The sequence below is a fragment of the Macaca fascicularis genome, chromosome 15 (genome assembly GCF_037993035.2).
Source record: "Macaca fascicularis isolate 582-1 chromosome 15, T2T-MFA8v1.1".
Lineage (NCBI taxonomy): Eukaryota > Metazoa > Chordata > Mammalia > Primates > Cercopithecidae > Macaca > Macaca fascicularis.
The window spans coordinates 118,018,612-118,043,761 of record NC_088389.1 but is presented as its reverse complement, the minus strand read 5'-3'; the positions used below and the strand labels follow the sequence as shown (position 1 = coordinate 118,043,761).

Below are 25,150 nucleotides of genomic sequence, written 5' to 3'. Positions count from 1 at the left end.
GGAAAGCTATCACCTGCCAAAGAGCCAAGACTTGTGGCCCTCACCCTCCATGTCTCTACCTCCCCGTTCCAACAAGGAAGTTTACAATAGGGAAAACAAAAGGGGATCACGCTTCCAAAACATGTACTCCCTTTTAAAGAATTTCTGATGGGCACCGTCTTTGAGAAAAGAGGGCATGAGATCAAATGGACCCTAACTATGCAGTGACAAATTGTGCATTTTTCAGTGGAAGGATGCCATTGGGGAAGGGCGACGCCGGGAAATTTGGGTTGTCCTAATTAGTGACAGCATCAGGTCTGAAGTGCCAACTGGACTAGAGAACGAAGACAAATCTCTTTGAACCCGGAGAGAAGTTACTTTCTCCCTGCCTCTCCAGATCACGCTCCAATCTCCTACATCCACTTCTGGGTTTAGGGAGGCTGCTCATAGAGACTGAACCAAAAGGTTCCCTTGAAAACAGGACACTAGTTTGGTTTGGCCAACAGGTAGCCCCACAGAAAAGGAGAAGAGTTTCCAGCCATGTGGCCGTATATTTGGCTGAGGCCCTCTACTGAGGCTCAGCTCATGTCATGCAGTGCTCTGCAGGAAGTCATCCTTTCCGGGGTCCTCACACGACTCCCCTGTTTTACTTTTCAGGTCCAAGGGTGACGACAGCTCCGTTCTCAGAGGGTGCTTCCCCATCACTTATCATGTCCTCCAAACCTTGCATGCATGTTTGTTAAGTCTCAAATTGCCTTGTCTGTGTGGGTCATCTGCTTCCTGGTAGGACCCAAAGTGACCCAAACCCTGATATTCACTTTGCTCTTTAGGAAACTCGGTCAAGAGTTTTCTGAAGCTCATGCAAGTAAATGAACATTTCCCCTAAAAATGTCCTTCTCCCTGGACAACTAACTGGTTCTTGAGCCACACGTGACTCTTTTTCAGATCCTCTGTTCTTCCTGCTCTATCTGGATTTGACATCCCTGTACTGGGCCAAGCACAGTGTTAAGTGCTGTGGGTGCCACAGTAGGATGCAGTCTTGCCCTCAAAGAAATATATCCAAGGGGCATATAGGCACATACCACTGTCACACCAGAGCCCCCATGAAGCCATCCCACTCCTGCACTTCAGCAATCCCACTGGAAAACTAGAACATCTTCTGCCCACCTCCAACTTCATGGAAATGCTAAGAAATGAGAGGCAAGAACAATGCAGCTGCGCGAGGGAAGGAAGCAGAAACGTGAGGGGCGCTCGAAGGCCAGGTTGGCTTTCAAAAGCTTCTAAATCACTGCTTTCAAATGGAGGAGGAGCAAATGTGTCTCCAGAACCACCGGAATGTGAGAGTCACTCTCAAGAAGGAAGAGTAAAGCTGGCCAACCAGCCCACAGAAAATGGGGCCTTGCAGGCAACATCCTACAGTGGCTTAGCAGAATTCTAGGGCTTGGAAAACTCAAACAAAAGAATTCCCTCCCAGGAGGCTACTGTCTGAGAATGAGCATCTCTCCACCTGCTCCTGTGACCTGTATGTGGACAGAGGGGGCACAGCGTTCCTTATCTGCAGGGTGGTAATGCCACTCTCCTGGAGTTGCATGCAAGGATGAAATCAGATCACTTCAGGGAGGCGTCCACCGTGGCTGACTCAGAAAGGTAAAGAGAAGTGCAGTTTCCCTTTTCCTCCAAGGAAAGCCACTCAGTCATTTAACCATATCCTCTCTTCAGGCAGTTTGGGAAGACCCAGCCTAAGTGCAAGTGCCTTAAAAGTAGTGAACGTTCTACCCTACCTTTTCGAAATTATCAACTCTACTTGAATTTTCCTATCAAAATATTAGGGGAAATGTCAATAACACTTCTGTCATCCAGGGAAGACCAGGTCCTTCAGTCCATTTCTATGTAACTTTGTTAACTGAATAGTGTTTGCTTCTCACGGTAGCCATGCTCAGTCACTGCCTTCATTCAGAGGCTGGAAATGAAACTGACATTTCAACATGGAACAAGCACATATTCCCAGCGCTCTCGCTAGAGCCCTGATGTTCCTCATTTGCATCGCAGTAATTTTGACAATATTAAAAACAAGTTACACACAGGGGAAAAAAAGAGTTGTTAAATAGAAGAAGATGAGGTAATACTTGGTTATCTGGAAATACAAATTAGGAGAAAAAATCAGTATAAGGTTGTTCTTGGAAGTATTTGCTTGTGAAACCACATTTTGTAAGGCATGAGGCAGAAGGGGATACTCTGAAGGGCTCAAGGATGTCCTGGGAAGACTGCCACTGACCTGCTTGCAGATATTGATCTAATAAGGCAATGCTCCCAGGACTTGCGGCCTAGGCACTCTCTGTCTTGGAGTACCAGCTGGAGACGAACCATCCCTGGCTGCCTATCTCCAATCATCACCCTAGTCACCATCCCAGAATTCTGGGCACAGTGAGACCTGGATGTGGACTCCGTATGACCAGAGTGGAGGAAAGTCAAACGGAAGGTTTGAGTGGAGCCTGACCACCAAGCGGGCAGCCCCGGGGCCTGGAAGGGACTTGGCTCTGGGTGGAGAGAGGGAGCTGCCCGGCCAGGATGGTGGCAGCCACAGTGCTGGGGAGACCATGACGAGGATGGGGAAGATACTGGGGCAGTGAGGAGAGGGAACTGGGCAAGAGGCAAAACCAGTCCATGTGAGGGGACAGCTAAAGCCACAATTCCACAAAGTTCTCTTCCATTACACCCGCTTGATGTGCAGGTTGGGGAAGCGGTTGGCCAAAACAGGAAGAAGATATGAGATCGGGGAGGGTTTCTAAGAGGAAGTATGAACAATTTGCAGGATCTGCACCACCCCAGAGAGTGGTGCAAGAGAGTCTGGTCCCTGGGAAGGAGTCTAAGAATAGTTACCTGCCTGGAGCTGTGGCGGTTCCTAAGCAGCATTGCCTCAGTTTCCCAAATTAACCACGATCATGGGTCTTAAGCAGAGATGAGCAGAGATTCCAAATATTACTTACAGCTCATGTAATCAGCATGGAGAACATCACGGCAGATACTAAAATTATGACTATATCCTAAAAACCACAGATCTACGAGCTCACAGATACCACGCGGGCTTTGTTTTTAAGATGCCTATTGTCTCAGTTTTTCTTAAGACCATGCAGAAATCAAATAATCCACTTCAGTGAGTGAAAATACCTATTTAATAACATCAAGGGAACACTTTTCAACTGAACTGGCAAGAAGTGAGAGTGTGGGGGAAGACACACCAGGGCTTTCTTTCTCAAGAGAATGCCTGGATGGAAAATAACCTATTTGACATGATTTAGCTCCGCTTTGAAAGGCAGAGACTGCTGCCAAATGCACTTTACTTCTCTGCTCTTGCCTAATAGTAGATATCTGAGGAGCGGGGTGCCAGAAGTGGAACCCACAAGAGCTCTTGAAATTACCTTTGTGAATAAAGACAAAAGTTCAAAAAGTCAAAAGAGCTGGCTCGAGCTCAGAAAAGAGAGAACAAATGTGGCAGCAAAAGAAGGCACTGAGGAAGTCTGAGTGTGTGCTACTGTGGTTCGTGAGCGCCCCGAGAGAAGCAGAGATAGGAGACGGAAGGGCTCTGCACCACACACTCCATTTATCAGCTTCCCTAAGTCCCGACCACCGCATTCAGCTCTGTACCATTTTTGCCACTTTTAAGATCCTTTGAAACTATCACTTTAATCACTGCATGTGTTTCCTGAAAGGCTCTTGTGATTCTGATCTTGCTGACCAAGGCACCATGTGTTCGTCTACATACATGCACCACGCTGACATACAATGAAAAACAAAGTTGTATTTGTATTCTGATTATTTAGCAGCTCAGTTTGGTTATGCAAGACAGAGTGAGCCAACTGAACCGTGATCCTACAAAAAGCGACCTAATACTGCACAAATGTTTGAATACAACTTGGCAGTTGTTTGTGATAGGCAAACTGAATTCCAGAAATTATTAACTTAGCCAAAGTAAAAGACAGAGCTAAAAAGAAGAGTTGTTCAATAGGCAAACAGGATTTCAGTTTTGCAAGATGAAAAGGCTCTAGAAATCTGTTGCGCAACCATATGCATATAATTAACACTGCTGTACTGTGCACTTAAAAATGGTTAAGATGGTAAACTGTATGTTGTTTTACCATGATTAAAAACTTCAGTAAAATTTACCTTTTTAAATATAAGAAATGCATTATTCATTCCATGCCCTGCACTTGGCCACAACCACAGCAGACTGCACTAATTAAATGGAATTTCCTGTCACTTGAAAGAGAGAGAAAGCTAAATGGGGTTACTCTGTTTTAAAGATGTGCTTCGAAATGGAAGCAGAACAAATAAGGGGAGAAATATAGGATTGGAGAACTGAACTGGCTTGATTTCCCTGGAACAATCCGCTATGCTAATACTTACTCGGACATCTTAGCACTTTCACTTTACAATTCTTAACATGGTAACCTTTCAGACATGTGATCCGGAGCTACTCGGGTGACCATCCTGAAGCAGGCCAGAAGCTGGTGATGTCCATTTCTCCCTTATCTTATGTTAGACTCCAAACCCCCACCCCTCTCCAATCCTTCTCTGCTCAGGCTATCTGCAGGGAGTAAGATGTACGTATTTCATCATTTTGCAGTTACCTGATGGCATTACCATAATTAGGCATTATGTTTTGTTTTGTTTCTAACTTGCTAATAGAATTTTAGATTAACATGTGAGTAGGCTCCCAGTCCAGGACATCTAGTTTCTGTTAACTAGTGCCTCTGTGTTAGTTTCCTAGGCCTGCCCTAACAAAGGACCACAAATGGGGTGGTTTAAAACAACAACTTGTTACCACATAGTTCTGGGGGCTGGCAGTCCTAACTCAGAAAGTTGGCAGGGCTGGTTCCTTCTAAGGGATCTGAGGATGAATCTGCTCCATGCCTCAGTCCTAGTTTCTGGCAGGTTCCTTGGCTTGTAGATGCTTCACTCCACTCCTCTGTCTCCACAGGGCCTTATAAGGACACCAGTCCTATCAGATTAGGTTCTCTATGCTACTCTAGTATGACCTCATCTTAATTAATTACATCTAAAACGATCTCATTTCCAAAAAGGTCAAGTTCTGAGACACTGGGATGCTATGGTTTGAATGTTTGTCCTCTTCAAAACTCAAGTGGAGATTTAATTGCCATTGTAAGAGCGTTGAGAGGAGGGGACTTCAAGAAGCAATTTAGGCCATAAGGGCTCCTGCACCTTCACGGGTGGGTTTAGCACCTTTAAAAAAGGGCCTCTGGGAGTGGGCTCTTGCCCTCTCTTGCCACGCGATCTCTTTTGCCATGTTATGTATGACGCAGTAAGAAGACCCACATCAGACGCAGCCGAATGGACTTCCTGCCTCCAGCACGGTAAGACATAAACTTATTTTCTCTATAAATTACCCAGTCTGTGGTCTTGTTATTGCAAAACCCAAAATGAACTAAGACCGGGACATAGCACGGCAACATATCCTTTGTGGGGAGCACAGCCTCTCAAAAGACGAACCCAGACCAGCAGCATCCTCATCACCTGGGAATCTGTTAAAAATGGAAATTCTGGCCAGGCGCTGTGGCTCACACCTGTAATTCCAGCAACTTGGGAGGCCAAGGTGAGAGGACTGCATAAGCCCAGGAGGTCGAGACCAGCCTGGGCAACAAAGTAACACTCTGAAGCTACAAAAAATAAAAAATAGCTGAGTGTGGTGCCACACACCTGTAATCCCAGCTACTCAGGAGGCAGAAGTGGGAGAATCACTCAAGCCCAGGAGTTCAAGGCTGCAGTGAGCTATGAATGTGCCACTGCATTTCAGCCTGGGTGACAGAATGAGACCCTGTCTCAAGAAAAAAACCAAAAAGTCAATTCTAAGCTGGGCCCAGTGGCTCACGCCCCAGTCCCACCTAATCAGGAGGCTGAGGAGAGAGAAGCGCTTGAGTGCAGGAGCTTGAGGCCAGCCTGGGTAACAGGGACACCCCATTTCTACGAAAAATAAAATTAAATAAAAACGCAAACGCCTAGGTCCCACCCCAAACCCACTGAATACAAAACTCTGGACGCTTGCCAAATAGTCAGACAAGCTCTTCAGGCAATTCTGATGCGTGCTAAAGTTTAAGAGCCACTGTTTTAAATTAAACTGTATATATATAAAAAAATCATTTTATAATGCTAAGTGTGCAACCTGCCCTTTCCATAGAATCACTAACCCCTTGAGGCAGTCTTTCTCATGTTACTTCTCCTATAGTAGCAATCAACTTATTGCTTACATAAAACAGACTAGAATTTGGAAGTCTGTGCAAGACACACAATCTTCAGATGCTTTATTTTGTCTGTTCATGAATACTATGAATTGACTGCCAATATTAAAAAATCTAGATTACAGACTTTTCCTGAATAAACTGGAAGAGCTGACAACACTGAATCCAAAATTACACACAACAACAATCAACTGATTGGTGGCTGTCCCTTCAGGGTGGGGCCTCAGTGCTCCAGTGGGCCACAGTCTCCACAGCTGGCGTCCCTGACACTGAGGCTTCATGGAGGCCAACCATCCTCATTGACATTGTATGCCTATCCCCTAAGGGCACTTGGGTTTGAACAATGGCTGGGCAGAGGACATCTAGACAGAAAAAGGCATAACTATCCACAGACCAAAATACTTGGCTGTTTCTGAGCAGCCAGTTTAGGAATGGCAAGCTAGAAGCCAGGGCTGCTGATGAACAATGCCACAAACTTTAGAAATAGCATCGACTTTTAAGTTCTGTGAGTTTGGCTTCACCCTTCACCAGATAACAAGGCAAGTTATGAAACGATCCAAGCACTGGAGATAAAAGTTCTGTAGTGGCTTGCCCATGTGACGACGTGTGGGTGAGCCGCAACACGGTAAGAAGAAATTCTGGTATCGGCACGACTTCATTAGAGAACAATGGGACATGGAAGACATGAAATCTGAAATCGTGATTCTAAGAAATCACATTTGCCTCCTTCAGATGTATGCTATGCTGAGCTGCAATGACAGATCCTCTGTGAAATGATTCTCCAGTGAAGCAGGTGGGGGAAAAACACATGACTTTAAAGCTACTTTCAGGCTTGCAAAAATGTTAAAGGGCAGCTCCTGGACTGGGATTTGATAAGCGCACCTTTAATGCAGATCCCAAATAGTTTCTGTACAAAGGACAGAGAAGACACCTTTTTGGGTCAGTGGCAGTGGTTCATGAAATATCAAGTGAAGGCGTAGTTTGGGATGTTTATTTCAGTGGGAAGGATAGGCCTGGAGTCTGGAGGAGAGAACTCACATATATCTAGGTAGAGACAGGCACCAGGCTTCAACAAGGGGACTCGCTTCATCAGTAACCCTCAGAGGAAGTTTGACTTGCCGTGGAGCTCATGTCAAAGCAGTAAATCCAAAACCTCAAAAATTACTGAGCCAGAAGATTCAGACCAACAGCCACTATTACCTCCTGGGGTTATATTCCGAACAAGTTCTTCATTTTGATTCTCTCCTTAACCACCGCCGTACTTCAGCATTCTTAAGAAAGAAAAGTGGAAATGGAATCTATCACTGATGACTAAAGCTGCTGTTAAAGACATTAGAATTTAGGATGGTAATTTTCTCCAAGGCAAAGATGACTGTTTCTCCTGGACAGATTTAATATCTTCAATAGTCTATCAAAAATTATAAAATATAATCTCCAAAACAAGTATAGCAAAAAGAAAAAAACTTACAACACACCTCTTCAAGGTAATGCAAATATATAAAAAATGGGACAGACTTCCAAGACGCACTTTCTGTTCTTAGGTACTTAGTGCTACTGTATTATCAGGGTTCTCCGGAGAAACACACGTCGTACTGTGCATACGCATCCTACGCATCATACGCATATATAGAAATTTGCTCACATTATTATGGAAGCTGGCAGGTCCCCAAATCTGCAAGGTGAGTCGGCAAGCTGGCGACTCAGGAGAGCTGATGGTGCAGTTCCAGCCCAAGCCAGCAGGCTCAAGACGCAGGAACTGCTGCTGCTTCAGTTTAAGTCCAAAGGCAAGGAAAAGCTGGTGTCCCAGTTCAAAGTCATGTTAGGCAGGAAAAATGGTCTCCTACTCAGGGTCAACCTTTCTGTTCTATTCGAGCCTCCCAGTGATCGGATGCAGCCACCCACACTCAGGAGTGTGTTCTGTTCATTCAGTCTACCGATTCAAATGCTAATCTCACCCGAAAACATCCTCACAGACGTAATTATTATTCTGACCAAATATCTGGGCTCCTCATGGTCCAGTCATGTTGACTGGAAGCATGTCATGAAGGGAAGTATCACAACCCCTCAGATGCTTGGGTAGTGGAGAGGCAAAGACAGTCAGCTCCCAGGGGACACTAGAATTTATGAAGAGCAAACAACCAGGGACCTGTCTAGCCCTGTGAAGCAAGCAGCCAGCTCCTAAGGGCCTTCCCGCTCACTCTATCTAAAAGCTGTTCCCAGTGAGCTCGCTCAGCTTTCATTTAGGGTCATCATGCAGTTAACAATGTAAAGCTGTATGCCAAGATGCAACTGTTAGAAAGCCTACAATTGAAAACAGTAGAGAGCCCCGCTGGTGGAGCAACTGGAATTTTCATCCATTGCTGCAGGAACCGTAAAACAGTCTGCTCACTTTAGAAGACAGCTTGGCAGTTTCTCATAAAGTTGAACACACGTTTACTATACGACCCAGCAATCCCAAGACCTCTAGGTATTTACTGAAGAGAAATGAAAACCTACGCTCACGCACAAGTCTGGATGCGAATGTTTGTAGCAGTTTTACTCATGATTATCAAATACTAGAAACAACCCAAATGGGTGAATGGATTATAAAAAATCCATACAATGAAATACCAGTCAGTAATAAAAATGGACACACTCTTCATACACAGATCTCCAATGCATTATGCCAAGTGAAAGCAGCTAGTTTCAAACACTTGTATACTGTACAAGTCTATTCACTGGACATTTTCAAAATGACAAAACAATAGTGATATGGTTTGGCTCTGTGTCTCCACCCAAATCTCATGCCAGATTATAATTCCTGATATCGGAAGAGGCGCCTGGTGGAAGGTGAATGAATCATGGGGGTGAACTTCCCCCTTGCTGATCTCCTGATAGAGTTCTCAGGAGATCTGGTTGTCTGAAAGTGTGTAGCACTTCCTCCTTCTCTCTCTCTTCCTCCTGTCGGCCATGTGAAGATGGTGCTTGCTTTCCCTTTACCTTCTGCCATCATTGTAAGTTTCCTGAGCCTCCCCGGCCATGCTTCCTGTACAGCCTGCAGAACCATGAGTCAATTAAACCTCTTTTCTTCATAAATTACCCAGTCTCGGGTCTGCCTTTATAGCAGTGTGACAATGGACTAATACAAACAGTGAGGAAGACCAGCTCAGGGCATGCAGGCGTTAGGTGGCAGAGGGTAGGCGTGACGGGGTAGTATTAATACAAGGAGTACTGGAGTATTTAGGGGTATGAGAACTGTTCTGAGTCCCAATTAGAGTGCTGGTTACATGATTTACATGTGTTAACTTTCATAGAATGACACAACTCTCCTCCAATATTTGCTCTATTATAAATAAAAATTTTACATAATCAAATGGTAAAAAAATAATTGTATGCCACCCAATTTAGGCTAGGGTAAATGCACCTAATGGGAACTATCTGTGAATTGGGGTCAGTCAACAGAAGTTGAAGGCGCAATATGTACATGCCGACAGGCACAAGAGGGTCAGTGACTCATAGGCATTGCTCAAATATTTTAGTATGAAATGAGGATAAGTGACATTCTTGAGTCACTGGGCGCAACCTGGGAATTATTTGAAAAGGCAGAATAGTTGTGATTTGTTATGTTTCTTTTTCCAGGCACTTTGTATTCACTGTCTTAAGGCAGGAAATGTAGGCTTAAAGACAAGAAAGGATTTGCCCTGGATTTTGATCCCAGTTCTGTCTGGTTCCCCAGCCCCCATCTTCACTCCAGGCTGCTGCCTCCCAGGAGCCATATAAAGCCACAGTGAGGATTATACCATGATCTGTCCCTTTTCCTCTGCTGTACCCCAAGCAAGTCCTTAATCTACTGGCCCCTTAAAGCTCTGTTCTTCCTTTAAAGCCAGAGTTCTCAGTTGCGAGGGTGTGGGGGCACAGGGGGAAGCAGGAGATTTTGCCCTCAGGGTACATGTGGCAATGTCTGGACATATTTTTAGTTGTCACAACATGGGGGAAGAGTGCCACTGGCATCCAGTAGGTAGAAGCCAGAGATGCTGCTAAACATTCTACAATGTTTAGGACAGCCTGAAGGAAGAGTGATTCAGTCCCAAATGTCACTTGTGCCAAGATTGAGAAATGATGATTTGGAAGAGGGGAGGAAGGGAAGAAGGAAGGAGAGAGGAAGGGAGGAAAGGAGAAAAGGGAGGGAGGAAAGAAGGAAGGAAGGAAGGAAGGAAGGAAGGAAGGAAGGAAGGAAGGAAAGAAGGAAGGAAGGAAGGAAGGAGGGAGGGAACATATTAATCTCATCTACAAGGCAGCACAGTGTTAGGTATTTAAAAATTCTTATATCATTTATCTCCCCATAAACCTTCTGAGATATTATTAACCCCATTTTATGGTTAAGAAATTTGTGGCTAAGACTCATACAGAAATGTGCCCAAATCCCAGTGGTGAGACAAGATGCTGCGGGGACTGCAGGCACCTGGGACTGCAAAGTCGATGTACCTGCAGGGTGGTGCCTGGGAGCTGGCCTGGCAATTCTGCCAACCTTCTCCTGTGGTCTTAAAAATTTCTTCTTATACCTGAGGTGTCTGCAAAGAAGGAGGCCATTGGATCGCAAAGAAGAGGACTGTTGGATGGGTAAAAGGGCAAATCTGAATTCAAGAGGCTGCATTCAATGGATGGAGTCTGTCATCACTAAGAGCCACCGAGGATGGGTTTGTCCTCAAATCTTCTTTGGTTCCATCCGTCCCTCCTCCCTCAAGGCACTCACATCTCGCCTCCATCCCAAAAGCCCGGAGACAGACAGATGTGCGCCCCAAGCTGGCTTCCTGTCCTCTCCCACCAGCATGTGCTGCTGGACTCAGCCACAGGGAGTGGGGCCCCACTCGGCACAGCAGGCAGGAAGCTGGGGACCGGAGGGGTGGGAGAGGGAGATGAGAAACACCACACCCGCCGCAATCAGTTTCCCATAATAACATCTGATGGGCATGGCTTGCCTGAGAAAATCAGCAACTTGCTTTAAAAACAAGTCCTATTTGAGTGATTCTGGCTCAGTTTTACCTATTCATATAATTAGTGTTGATGGATTCAGCAGTTAAAAATGGGGTTCATGCGTTTAAGATAGAGGGAGGGGGAAGAGATGGGGGGAAGAGATAAATAGAACAGAGGAAGAAAGGCAGAAAAAAAGAGAGAGGACAGGAATAGAGAGGGAAGAAGGACATATGTTTGAAGCTTAACGGGAAACTCAGAATATAGATGTGCTCATGACAAAGATGAACCCCAGAAAGTGGTGAACCCCAAGACTGGGAGACCCTCTTGCAAACTGGGTGAAACCACAGTGATGGGAGCTGCTCTTTTGAGTTTGTTCTAGATCCCTGCAGCTGGGTTTCAGGTCAGGCAGCATGGCTCTCACACACCCTGTACAGGAGAACCAATTCCTGATCCATCTCTTGGGCTCTCTGTGGCGTGGTCCGGCTGGAACGAAGCTGTGGCTGACGCCCACCACACTCCCTCCCGCCCACCACACTCTCTCCCGCCCAGCCTGGCCCAGGCAGCACTCACAGTTCCAAGATCAGAATGACGTCTGTCTTGTTCTCATAGACTTCGTGCAGGGTGATGACATTGGGGTGCTGGATCTCCTTCAGGATGCTGACCTCCCGCTCGATGTCCTCACGGCTCACGCCCCGCCGGCTGGACTTAGTCCTCCTTTTCTTGATGAATTTGGCGGCATACTGGAGGCCAGTGCTTTTCTCACGGCATTTCTTCACAACTGCAAACTGTCCACTGAAAAGAGAAGATGGAGGATTCTTTATCGTTCATTAAAAAAACAGGATTTGAATGAGGACGTGGCATGGTGCAGAGGGGACAAGAGAACTGTGAATAGGAAAGTTCAAATTGTGGAAAAGTAACAAATTAGGTAGGGATGTTTCTTATCATCATTCAGTTTCACTAAGCATGTTTCTTTATAAACAATGCTGCAAGGAATATAAACTCTTAAAGTATATTTTATTGAAAGAGTGACCATGTTTCCATTTGTCCTTTCCTCCTTCCCTCCCACTTCAGGTCCTAGGACAGCAGCAAGGAGCTCTGTGATCTGACCTCACTTCCAGCAAGCTCTTTTCCTGCATGTCTAGTCTCTGAGCCTGGAAAACAAGGGATTGAGACCAGGGAATTGGTAAAAAAAAAAAAAAAAAAAAAAAAAAAAGAAGCCCCGCCTTCAACAACATATTTCTAGCACCAATATTAACCAATTTAAATACACAAACAGAAAAAGGTCTATTATTTTGTTCACAATTAAGTGACGGATGTTGGTCACTCTCTGGCATTATCTCCCCTCTCCTCCCTTCTCAAAGTATTTCTACCCAGGGATCTTTGTGGTTCTGGGGAAGCCGATTCCACCCCTAACTGTAAATATGGATCATGTGACCTAGGCTGAGCCAATCAGTCCACTCCATTCTCCTGGTCACAATGACAGGCATGTGACCTAAGTAAGACCCTTTAGAGGATGCAGAGACACAGGTTTTCTGAGACTCTTTTCTCTTTTGAGTGTGACAGAACCCCCAAAAGCCGCTGCCAACAATCTTGGGACCATGAGGAGAGTCACTCTTAGTTTGAAGACAACCACTGCAGAGGCAGAGCCAGTAAAAGGGAAGAAACCAGGTCTGCAGTGACACCTTGGAGTCGCTGGATCAGCCCTGGCCTGAAACCATCTGCCTGTGATGTTTCAGCGACATAAGCCAATAAATTCCTTTTATGGCTCAAATCAGTTTGATGGGTTTTCTACTTCCTGCAGAGGAAAGCACCCTAAATGCCACAGCAAATAACCAGATTCCCTTTCCCATATATTAAAGACTGTAATAACAGAACTTGACTCAAAATAATAAGGGGTAGGCAGTAAGTGGGTGAGATGGTGAGAGGTACCCGCTGATAGTCAGTGGAACGCAATGCAAAGACCCTCCTGGACCCATGCTGGTGCCCTTTCTTCTTCCCTAGTGCCCAAGGAAGGGTTGATCTGTCCATCGCAGGATCTGTATGTTTCTTGGCACCTGCTGGAGTACTGCTATGTAAAGAATTATCACAGGTATTTTTAGCTGGCTTTATCCTCACATGAAGACAAAAGCCAGAGAGAAAAGCAAATTAAGGATAATATTTTGATGTTAAAGAATGGATACTTTAAAATATTACTCATTTACTTTAGCAGTAGGAGGCCAGTGAAGAAGACACGCAGAGAAAAGGATGATCTTTATAGCCGTGTCAATTTTTTTGCATGGCAGGCTGTTAACACCCGCTTTCCCCCTGCAGCAGGATAGCTGAGAAGCTGAAGAATAAATCACACTGGAATGCCAGCACCGACTGCCTGTGAACTCGCTACCTTAAACAGTTATGGGGTCTATGTAATGACTTTATTACAACCAAAATCCAATTTCTCTGAGGAGTAAAAACCTTCTGTCTACTGTGGGGTGGAGGGTGGAGAGATGGGGCATATGGAGAGAAGAGGGGAAACAGCCTGAATTCGAAACACAGTCAGCTGCTTCCTTTAGAGTCCAGGCTCCTCCTTACAAAGATATTATTGTGTCCCCACCAGGCAGATTCAAAAGGACCCAGGAGAAGGAGACCTAGCCCAGCCCAGCCAACCAACAAGCAGCTGACAGTTCAGAGGCTGGGCCCATTCATATCTCACACATGGCCATAGCAACTTGTCTCAGAGTTACAACTCAAGGCAGACTCAGTAGTTTCAATCATGGTGCTTTAAAATTCAAAACCAAAAAGTCAAGAGAGAGAGAGAAACAGAGAGACAGAGAGAGAAAAAAAAACCACTTTGGGAGGCCGAGGTGGGTGGATCACAAGGTCAGGAGTTCGAGACCAGCTACTCAGGAGGCTGAGGCAGGAGAATTGCTTAAACCTGGGAGGTGGAGCTTGCAGTGAGCTGAGATCGTGCCACTGCACTCCAGCTTGGGTGACAGAGCAAGACTCCGTCTCGGGTGGGGGAGAGGGGGAAGAAAAAGGAAAATCCTCCTGACAGGAGAGTCACAAAGAATTTCAATGCAAGCCTGGATACAAAGACTCTTCCACATGTGTTTTCACCTCCAAATGTTCTATATTGGAAGTTTCTCCATTTTATTTATGGGAAGATGGTAAGTAAAGTCAGGTTAGCCCTGATGGCAGGATGAAGGCAGGTGCTGAATGTCATGTGCGCTCATGCCCAGGTGAACTGTGGCGCCTTAGTTTATAGCGAAACCTGGGGAATTTACTCTCTCACCTGACAATGGATCCCTCACTCACACTGCAGGGTCCCCACACAAAAAGTGCTGGCTGGTGAGGAGGGGATACGGGCTGGTGGGTAGGAAGGCTCTATGTGGATGCTGGGGTACTGGCTAACTCTGACTGCAAAGAGTAAAATGAGGGTCTAGAATGAGCTTGAGAAACTTGTTCTAGACCTATTGCAATGTCACCTCTTTTAAGATACCATTTCCTATTCTTCCCTGATACCCCTAACAATCTATTCCCTTTCCTCCAATCTGCCATATCCCTGAGTCCAAAGAGCCCCCCATATCCCTCAGGGGAACCTGCTGTTTTCTGCCCATTCTTGCCTTTCCCACCCTCCCAGACTGCCGACGCCTGGAGGACAAAGGGCTGCCAGGCTCATCTTCACATCTCCTGAGGCCCTGGGTGCAGACCTACTTCACACAGTCCATGCACAATGCACATATGCCGCGGCCGATGCCTGAATCTCTAACCCTGCGAGCCCGAGGAGGTAGACCAAGGGTTCTGCATAACAGTTCAACAGAATTGTGTAGTGGCTAGGAGCCAGCAGTGTAACCCAGGGTTTATTTAGGACTTAGCCACTCTAGGCCTCAGTTTTCTTATCTGTAGAGTGGGCATAATAAGTGCCTGCTTAGAGGGAAAAGGATGAAATGAGCCAATACGCATGAAGTGTTTATAACAGCCCCTGACCATGGGGAGTCTTCAGTAACTTTTAGCTGTTATTAATCTGTGACAACTGGAGTTATTTTCATCAGCACACTGTTGCCTCCGTCTCGCAGTGATGCAGTATTACCCCCCAAGTACCTACCTCTCATGACCGCCAGAGAGAAAAGAGCCCTCATGGTACAAAAAAAAAAAAAAAAAAAAGAGCCCACAACAGGGCTGTACTGTGATAACAACGTGGACAACTATTGCTAAATCCTCACTCCCTTCCTCCTTTTGCTGCCCGTCCCCACTCAGTGGGTGTGTTGTCACTTATAACTGCTCAGGCAGGCTGGCCCTGGCCTTGGGAGCTCAGAGTCACAAGCTGAGCCGAAGTGCCAGCAGCCAGGCCCACCTGGGGGCCTTTGGGGGCCTTTGTGTGTGCTGAGTAAGCCTGTCAGGCATTTCCATAGCGCAGTCTCCTCAGGCAGTCGGCAAACTGTGAGGACAGACTCCTGGAGGAGCAACTCTTCCCTAACCAGTCATTTGCTTTGTGGGTCTAATTCGAGTTGGACTGTTGGTGAACTGCTGCTCTGATCCCTTCCTTCCTGGGCAGCTGGGCCTGGACCCGCTTTCCTCCCTGGATCGGGACTCCTTTGGGGGACAGCTCCTCTTCACCCATCCTCTGCCTCCCCAAAGACAACAACAACTTAAAAAAAAACAGCTTGTGTGTCTACTTTGCTGGTAAGGATTCCTAAATCGTGTGCCCGCAGAGGAATACCGTGATCCAGATTCAAGGGTGAGTTCACACAGACCAGGGAGCAAAGCCACAGCACACAAAGCAGCAAGACTACTGCCGCAACCACGCTGGGGGCGCTTGTCCCTTCTGCCCCCTCCTCACACCCACGCACTGAGGCCAGTCAGTAATCAACAATGATACGGTTGGCTGCATTATTCATTAATTACCATTACTATAGCTAGGGCTGTTCAATGGATGGGGGGAAGTAGCTCTTTACTGGAAAACAGAAATTCTTTGTATGCTATGACATTTAATTTTGATAAAGCAGTATAAGTGATCCTTATTATTCATGGATTCTGTACTTGCTTTTTCACCTACTTAGCAACTTTTTTTTTCTTTTCTTGAGACAGGGTCTCGATCTGTTGTGCAGGCTGGAGTGTGGTGGTGCAATCACAGCTCACTGCATCCTCGACCTCCCAAGCTCGAGCAATCCTCCCACCTTGGCCTCCCGAGCAGCTGGAACTACAGGAGCATATCACCACACCCAGCTAATTTTCTTTTTTTTGTTGTTGTTTTTTTGTTTTGTTTTGTTTTGTGTTTTGTTTTTTTTTCCTGCAGAGATGGAGTCTTGCTCTGTTGCCTAGGCTGGTCTCGAACTCTCGGGCTCAAAGCAGTCCTCCCACCTCAGCCACCCAAAGTGGGGGAATTACAGGCATGAGTCACTGCACCAGGCATAAAATTTATTTGTAACCTCCAAGTCAATATTTCTGGCACTTTCACAGTCACTTGTGGACATGCACGGATCGTGGAAAATTGGAGAGGATTGTGGAAAATTGGAGAGGCGGCTGCACACGTTTCTAGCTGAAGTCAAACAGCTGCCTTCTTGCTTTGGCTCTCACACTATAAACAAGTGTGCTTTCTGCAGTCCGTTTAGTGTCACATTTTTTATTGGTAATTTCACTGTATACAATGACCCCCAAGTATAGTAGTGTGGTGCTGTCTAGTGTTTCTAAGCACAACAAAGCTGTGATGTGGCTCAGGGAGAGACTGTGTGTTAGATAAGCTTCATTCAGGCATGCGCAATGTGCTGTTAGCCATGAGTTCAATGTTAATGAATCGTGTGTGTGTGTGTGTGTGTGTGTGTGTGTGTTGTGTGTATGATGTCTTTAAACAGAAACACACATAAAACAAGGTTATGCAAAAATGACAAAAATGATTTGACCAGAGACTCACAGGAAGGTAACCCTGGGTTTCTCCTAGGAGCAATGGTTTGGTGTTTGCAGTGAATTTCTAGAGAACAACTCTCACACATAATGAAAGTCAACTATACGCCAACCTTTTTTTTTCCCCAAAAAATGCACTAACATTCTCCATCATTTAATAACTGACAAAACAGTCTGTTGCATTAGATACAGATGTCAAATTAATTTTAATATTAAAAACTTTCCACTAAATGTAATAAACATTTATTAACTACTCATGGTCAGATACATACAAAGATAATGAGACACATTCTTCCTTTAATGAGTTTTATATTCAAAAACTTGATTCAAATGTAATCACCAATTTTATTAAACAGAGGAAATGCATGGCTAAAAGGAGCAAGCTTCATAAAGAACAGGCTGACATCTAATTTCTCTGACTCACTAATATATCTAATCTGACTACTACCTCTGCAGTCACTGAAGAAACTGTAACCAGGATTACATGCAAGGCTCTTTACACGTATTACTTTATTAATAATCACAACTCTATGAGATACACATCATCAACTCTTCTGACCAATGAGAAAATCAGGTCTCAGGGAGATTTTTAAAGACTGTCCCAAATCACTGAGTCAGTAAGCTGCATAACTGAGAAATGAACTCAAACTCAAGTGTATTTGCCTCCAAAGCTCCAGGTTCTGAGCCCCACCACTGTGTGGACCTTGTACACTTTATGCTTGTCATACAAGTCATCTCACTGTGAAGTTACAGACAGACTCCAGCATCACTCTAGGAAAGTGCTTTGTGAGGGGACAGCAAAGGGCAGGGGTTTGTGGTTAAATCTGTTTGGGTCATGTTGCCTTCTCTTCTCAATTGAAGACTCACAAGGTGTTTTAATTAATTAAAATCTTTAAGATGCTCTGAGGTGCCATGCAATAAAAGTACACCATGTTTGTGCATTCAGGAAGCATTCTAGTAACAATCAGAAAGAAACCCAAGTTGATTCTCAAGGTCAAGGCACAAGGATGGCAGCATTCCTATTTCTGTAGGTCTTCTACAGTTCCTGGTGCCTTAAAAAGAAACCTGTTTACCTTTTGTTTAATCCAGTCAGTTCTTACTGTCAACTTTATTTATAATTTGTGGGAGGCTCTGTTCACATGGGAGAACGAAGGTGTGGACATACAATGTCAGAGAAGATGTAACATTCAGAATGCAAGGAAAAAGCATAATCTGACTGGACATGACAATTGATGTCTGCCGCATGAGCTGGTGCCACACCCAGGGTCTAACCTTTTCATTGCTGGTCCTGATCCAGACATACCATCGGAACAAGTTCTCACCCGGAGCAGGTGGGTGCAGATCCAAAAACAAGTGACGAAAACAGCATCTCCTTTTTCATGTTTTTACTTTAAATATGCATCTAACCAATACATATGCCAATTAAAAATTATTTATGGTAACTAGTATTACGATGAATTCCCTACATTAACGCTGGAAACAGATCTGGTTTAAATCTAACAGCTGATACGTTCCATCTTTCCGCTCTTCCCAAGTCTTTGCAATATGGTTTCTCATTAACACAAAATAATTTCTACTTTTGAACTCGTATCAAATCCCTGGCTTGGCTTCGGTGGTGGTTTATGGGTGATCTATTTTTGTAGAAGACTTTTGCTGCCAGAGTAGCAGGGCAGCTTGAAGTCTGCCAGAATATTAGAATTACAGGTTGTAGGTAAGGGGTGAGGAACAGAAACGATTTCTCGAGGATGAGTTAACATCTGATAATAATTCACATTTACAGCAGGAGACAAGACCCTGAGGGTCCAGACTAGGGGAGAGACAAGCATGAAATACTTCGCTGTGGGAAGAGGAGAAAAGAGGACTCTTGCTGTTGCAGAGGGTGCAGTTAGGAGACCCCTGCCCAAGCTGGCCTCCTAGGCTGTGCCTGAAGGCTGAGCGTGAGTCAGGAGTGGAGGAAGGTGTGTGTGTAGGGACAGGGTTTCCTAGAGGAGGAACAGCGTGACAGAGGCAAGGCAGGAAGGCATGAAAGAGCCTACTTCATATTTCTAGAGGAAGAGAGGAGTGGCAGGGAGGTGTCGGGCCAGACACACAAACAGGGCCCTGTGCAGATGAAGCGACGTCAGCCCCAGCTCCGCCAATAACTTGAGAAAGCAGGAGGCCTCTCCGAGCCTCAGTTTCCCATCTGTGCAAGGATGATGACAACATGAAATGCGGCCATGCATGTGAGCGCACACTGCTGTCTCTAAACACATCAAGCACGCGGAAAGGATGAAAATTACCAAGTTGTCTAAGCTTCGTGAACTTCTCAGAGAAGCCAAGAAGACAGGATTTCAGGAGCTGAAAAGCAGCACCAAACTTCCCCTTGACATTTTTCTGTGCAACAAGTTTGAAATCTAAATGTTAAGTCTCTACATTTCATTCTCCCGTTGGAACTCAACAAAGCTATTTTCATTTCGGATGGAGACGTATTTGGTTTGCCCCCTTTGGTCCTCAAAGGCCCCTGCAGCTTTGCTTAGATGCTGAGGCTTTCAGCTGGAGGTAGGTGATGGGGAGTAGACAGCATCTTCCAAAGACGGACTCAGCCGTCTTTCTATCCCACAAGCTCTCTTGAGTGTGACCCTCCAGTCTCTCACCCTTGAATCTGAGCAGGCACCAGTGACTTGCCTAACACACAGAATGTGGCAGAAGTGATCCTGGAACTTCTGCCTGAGTTCTTAGGAGCTTCCTCTTGGAAGCCAACCAGCATGCTGGGAGAAGCCCGGGCTGTATGGAGAGGCCGTGTGCAGACGCTTCCGCCCGCAGCTCCAGCTGAGCTGACAGCAGCTGTGAGAGGCGAGGCACGTGCGTGAGCTGTCATGGACATCTGGGCCATCACGTCTTCAGATGGCTATAGGTCTAGCCAACCTCTCAATGTGACCACCTGAGAGACCCAGGCAAAACCCTCTAAGCTGGGTCCGGGCAGCCCACAGAAGCATGAGAGTTAAGAGATCATCATCAACTGTTATTTTCAGCTACCACGTTTTGGAGTGGGTTGTTACGCAGCAGTGGGTCGGCAGAACAGCACTCAAGAATCTGGGATGGTGGGTTTAACAGATCACCCCAGAGGTCATGCAGAGGAAGGACTTGACACAGAAGGTGACTAGGTCACAAGCAGCCTCACAGGAGAGCACGGGAAGGGAGTGAGGCTGTCCAGGCCACCCTGAACGCAGGCCCCGTCCCAGGCTCAGAAAAACGGGCCCTCTCATCCCATCAGCACGCATGGACTCACTTTTCAACTTCTCTGCTTCTCATCATGGCAACAATTTCCCACCTTTCAAGGAAAATTCTGCATCATTTAGGAAGGACCTCAACACAAACAACAAAACCCAAAGACCCTCACTGAGATGCCTTCAGTGCTCTGGCTGGGCAGGGCTTGTTGCTGGCCTCCAACTTTACCTTCCCCAGTCTCTGCAGTGAAGCAGATCTCCACCCTGGGAAACACACAAATCCCACATGCTACACACGATCCAGTAAATATGGCTCCCTAATCTTCCTCCTGCCTAGTCTGAATGCCCAGCGCGTACCTATACTGACTTCACCTTTAGCAGAACGTGTGTGAAGAGGAAACACTCTTCAGGAAGCAGCTTCAGCGGGAACCCCTTCTTTGATCTTAACCCCAACAGGTTCACGGATTTCAGCACAGGACAAAGGCAAACCCTGTATGGGAACTCAGTACTTCAGCACCAAGTGGTACACAATTCCCTTGGAATGTAGGCCACACTTGGAGTTGTTCTCTTTCTGCCCTTTGAGAAGGTACAAGACAGAGGAAAGCAATACTTTTCATCGAAAAAAAGCAAAGCAGGTGATTTAAAAAAAAATTATTATCATGAAAAAAAGTACAACCCTCCAAAAACTATTTTAAACTAATACAAGGGCTCGGTTAAATAGGCTGTGATTTGTAGAGCAACTGGCTCAGGTTGCCACGGCACCAACAGAGAAAAGTGGAGTTTACCGAGGGGATAAACAGCAGTCCGTCACCCTGGGAACCAGAACAACACGCAGAGGTAGGAATGAGATGCAGAAAGAGAAGGGCGAACAGCACAATGGGCCAAGGAGAGCAGAGGAGAGGTGGGTCCCTTGGCGAAAGCATCCTCCCAAGGACAAAGTCCCCTGGAAGACTGCAGAGAAGAAGGTGGCATAACCGAGGAACCAGGGCCAGCGTGGGTCGGGCTCCACGCACTGGTTTGGTATTGCAAGTCGGAACACAGAAACCAAATATGCTGAGTGTCAGGTAGCTCAAGATACCTCTTTATCATTAAGAAATTTGCAAATCAGAGCAGTTGAGGATTAAACGGAGGGGAGATTAGAAAGATAGCAGGGGGTGCCTTCGTTCACTCCCCCTTGTCCCTATGATACCTCTTTGCAGGAGGAAGGTCCAAGATCCATCTAGAAGAGTATTTCCCAAAGTGGGTCTTTGGAGCTCATATAAAGAGATGCTGCTTGGAGAAACGGTGTCAAGGCCAAGCAAGTTGAAGCAAAGGTAGGTAAACAAAGTCACAACAGGGTGCTACATGCAGGACTCAGTCAACACGGCCCTTTCCACGAGGGGCAACAGCATTCGGCATTTCACATGGTTTGGGGTTGATGTTAACCACGAAACTTTTTTCCTTCCTTACGCATTTTTGGTTACGAAGCATTTGAAGTCCAGTTTTCTTGGGAAGGTGTGCTTTGGTCCTCTCTCCCAGGTAAACGGGAAGGTGCCTGGAAGTGGACTCTGCATTCACTGTTTCCTTTGCATTTTCAACACTTTCAGATTATTCCCTAAGGCAGGATGCCAATCACAGTGCCTGCTCCTTCATGGGCTGGAAGAGCCAAGCACAGAGCTGGAGGTGGGAGGTGCCCAGGTGGATTCAGACCTTCCTGGGACTGACCCATTAGAAGAGTGGGGACCAACTGAGTCAGGCCTGGGAGAGGAGGCCACCCACCTCCTCAGGCCTGGTGTTTCCTCTGCCTCCTTCTGGCTACTGGTGAAAGGGCTGCTTAGAGGCCACAGGCAAATCTATGATGGATTCAGCCCTCTTCACCACTTGAAACTGGCAAAGGATTTGGAGTTTTTCTTTTATTTCAGGCAGGCAGTGGGGCTGGGTAGTTTGGGTGGCAACTGAGAGCAGATGGACTGGGTATGGACAGCACAGTAAATACTGGCCATGACAGCTACCTCCGAGGAAGAGCATGGTGGTGACAGGAAGGAGCCCAGAGCCTGGCAGACTCCTTAGAGCAGAGTCCTGAGCCTAGAGATGTACCACTGCCTTCCTCTAGGCCCAGTTCCTTCACTTTTTGGGACTCACTGCCCTAGTGAATCCTACCTGCTTCCCATATGGTCCACGACGTCAGGAATTTACTAACAAGACATGTCAGTGCAACAGACTTTCAACTGCCCAGTGGGCGGTGTGCAGAGTGAGCAGGGGCCCTGGCTCCAGCTAAAGGATATGTGAACTACACCCGCTTTTCTCAGCACCATCCCTAGGACCTAACACAGAACACCTGCCTGCTGCTTGCTGTTTGTTTTTGTCTGTAAAGCCACAAGGGAAAGGAAGGAATAAGTGTTGGGAAAGCATAATTTGATACAATCTAAACAGGGCCTCTGGTGGATCAGACAAATAAAATAAACAACAACACTGCATACATTTTCTCCAAATATACTAAACCCTACATCGGAATCATAGCTGAACTTTGAGTCCAGTTTTAAGGAAACTAAAACGCCCTTATACAGAAAGGGTAGCTACAGATTACTGTTATGCCAGGATTGGATGTTCCATTTCAATGAATGCTGACCACATTGGATGACTGGAGATCAGAGCTTCCTGCCCCAAGACCCTAGCTGAGCCCCCTGGCTCTCCAATGATTCTGGTTGAGACTCAGAAGGGTCCGCTCCTTGTTTGATCACTTTGACTTCACCATGCTATTGCCTTGGGCCAATCCCATCATTTGATCATCTTGACTTTGTCATGTAATCCCCTTTCAGCCAGTGAGTCAAAGTTAACTGGACCATAAGGAATGATTTGTTCTCAACTTGGCAAGCTGCTCTTGGCTGAAAAAAAAATTGAAAAAGAAGGCAGAAGGTTCATATAATGTCATGGGGAAAGAGAAGACAAATAAAAAGTTAAGCTAAGTTCCTTATTCTGTGGCCAAAAGAACAGGAAGAAAGTCAGATGTATTCAGGGTGCTAAGATTCGAGACGGGTAAGAACTAGCTAAAGGGAAAGAGAAAGGACAGAGCTTGGTAGTCTGATGACATAGGTCATTACCATGCAGATACTCTACAAAACTGCCCAGACTGAAATACGAATTGTGAGATCCTCCCCTCCAATATTCACCCTGCTCAGTTCTGGAGCATGAGAGGAAGTGAACAAAGAAAGATGTCTAAATATTTTCATAGTTTCTCCTCTTGATTTAAGTTAAGATACTATTCGTCTGCATGTTTTTAAAGGGTAGGTTTGGAACCCTCTGTCATGCTGTCATTGGAAGAATTAGCTCCACCTTATACCGGGAAGTCTGCTCCGAACTGGCCTCAGTGTCTTGGCAGAAATTCAAATATGCCTGGCACTACGTGACATTTAGTGCAGTTGGGTGGCCAACGTACTTGGGAGACGCCATTCACAGGTCTGTCCTGCTCTGGAGACTGAATACAACTGAGGGTAGCCAAGCTTCTTTGGGGTCTTTCGTGGCTGGGATTGCAACAGTCACAGGCCCAGGTCTCAGGGAGGCAGTGAGTGGGTGTCCCCGGTTGTCAGCCCGGCAAAGAAGAATCCTTTTCACAGTGCTCTAGGCCAAGCCATTTCCCAGGATGTCTACAGATCTGTCACCTTGGCTCTGAACCAAGTGGGGACTCACCTCGTGGAGGAAGTCTAGGGGCAGGAGAAAATGGGGAGGGGACCACAGGGTCACTTCAGGGCAGGCAAGAAGAGGCTGGCAGGGAAAGGCACTGCTGGAGTTACCTGAAGTGACAGCCACTCAGATAAAACTGAAAGATGATAAGTTAAAGAGAAACCGGAGCTCCCGGGAAGCCTGAGTATTCGCTCAATGGAAGCAGAACTCCCTGGAAACCAGCCACGAGGCTGACCTCACCCCCACGGCCCGATCCGAGCAAGCACGCGGCTTACTGTGAGAGCCAGGGCAAGACTGTATCCACCACGGCCAGGAGAGTGAAGAGACTGATGGCCTTAACTCTTGGAAGTGCCACTTTTGAAGAGAACGTGTCACTAATTAAGTCTCAGGTCAAACACTAAACAAAATAAAATACAATTTGTGTGAATGAGGTTTGGAGGTGGTATCTCCTGAAGCAGGGATTGTAAACCCGACGACCTGTCCATGGAGCGCTGCTTCCAAAAGAGTGTGGAATATGACTTCTATGGGACATGAAGTCATCATCATCATTGCGGGGTTTTAGAAGCTTTGTGGATGGAAACGTAATCCCCTGGCCAGGAAATGGGTGAAATGGGAAGTCCACTGGTGGGCGAGAAGGGGGAATTACCTCTCCTACAGCCCATGCTGGGGTTGGGTGGGAAGCCCTTCCTCTCGCTGGGTTTCCTCCTTATCGTCTGCAGTGGGCCGGCGGTAAGGAGCTCTATACCCCTCCCCAACATGGGTGGCCGTGGGCCCTGCACAGCTGGGGGTCAACATGGTCTTGTCGCTTGGATCAAGAGGCTGTGCTTGTCTGCAGTGATATGGAAACACTGAGGCCAGACAGCCTGGCCTGTTTAAAGAATCCACCATGCTCAGCATAATGAGGCCTAAAGGAAATGGTGGCAATGGCCCTGGAGTGGAGGACGGTCTACCAGGGAAGCAGGGATGCCTCTAGTTACACGTGTATCACCACAGGCCCCCTGTTCAGACTTTCTCCTCCAGGGTACTGACTTCCACAGGGCTCTGCAATGCCTCCAGAAAGGAAGGCAACTGGACTTCCAGGTGAAGAGGCGGCTTTCATGGTGGAGGCAAGCTCTGAGCAGAAGAGGCTGGCTACAAAGCTGTACAATCTTAATAAATCAAAATCTGGAGCTTACTTTCCACTTAATGGGTGCGTGAACGCACAATAATAGAACTCATTTT

At 46.3% G+C, this 25,150-nt stretch overlaps 1 protein-coding gene and 2 long non-coding RNA genes across 9 annotated transcripts in view; 1 reads left to right on the top strand and 2 right to left on the bottom strand.

The window, feature by feature from the left end:
* Positions 1 to 25,150, bottom strand: part of DAPK1 (death associated protein kinase 1) — a 210,960-nt gene that overhangs the window by 93,111 nt on the left and 92,699 nt on the right. For all 7 annotated transcript variants that reach the window (XM_074017761.1, XM_074017760.1, XM_074017763.1 and 4 more), the window contains one exon: positions 11,757 to 11,978. In XM_074017761.1, coding sequence (XP_073873862.1) covers positions 11,757 to 11,978 — 222 coding nt within the window. The remainder of the gene's footprint in view (positions 1 to 11,756; positions 11,979 to 25,150) is intronic.
* Positions 10,209 to 12,334, top strand: LOC141408682 (uncharacterized). The gene is made up of 2 exons (XR_012424838.1): positions 10,209 to 12,111; positions 12,258 to 12,334. It is a non-coding gene; the product is annotated as an uncharacterized lncRNA (long non-coding RNA).
* LOC123569086 (uncharacterized) lies at positions 17,249 to 23,949 on the bottom strand. Its single transcript, XR_006692611.3, has 2 exons — positions 23,685 to 23,949; positions 17,249 to 23,133 (listed from the first exon to the last, which is right to left on the bottom strand). It is a non-coding gene; the product is annotated as an uncharacterized lncRNA (long non-coding RNA).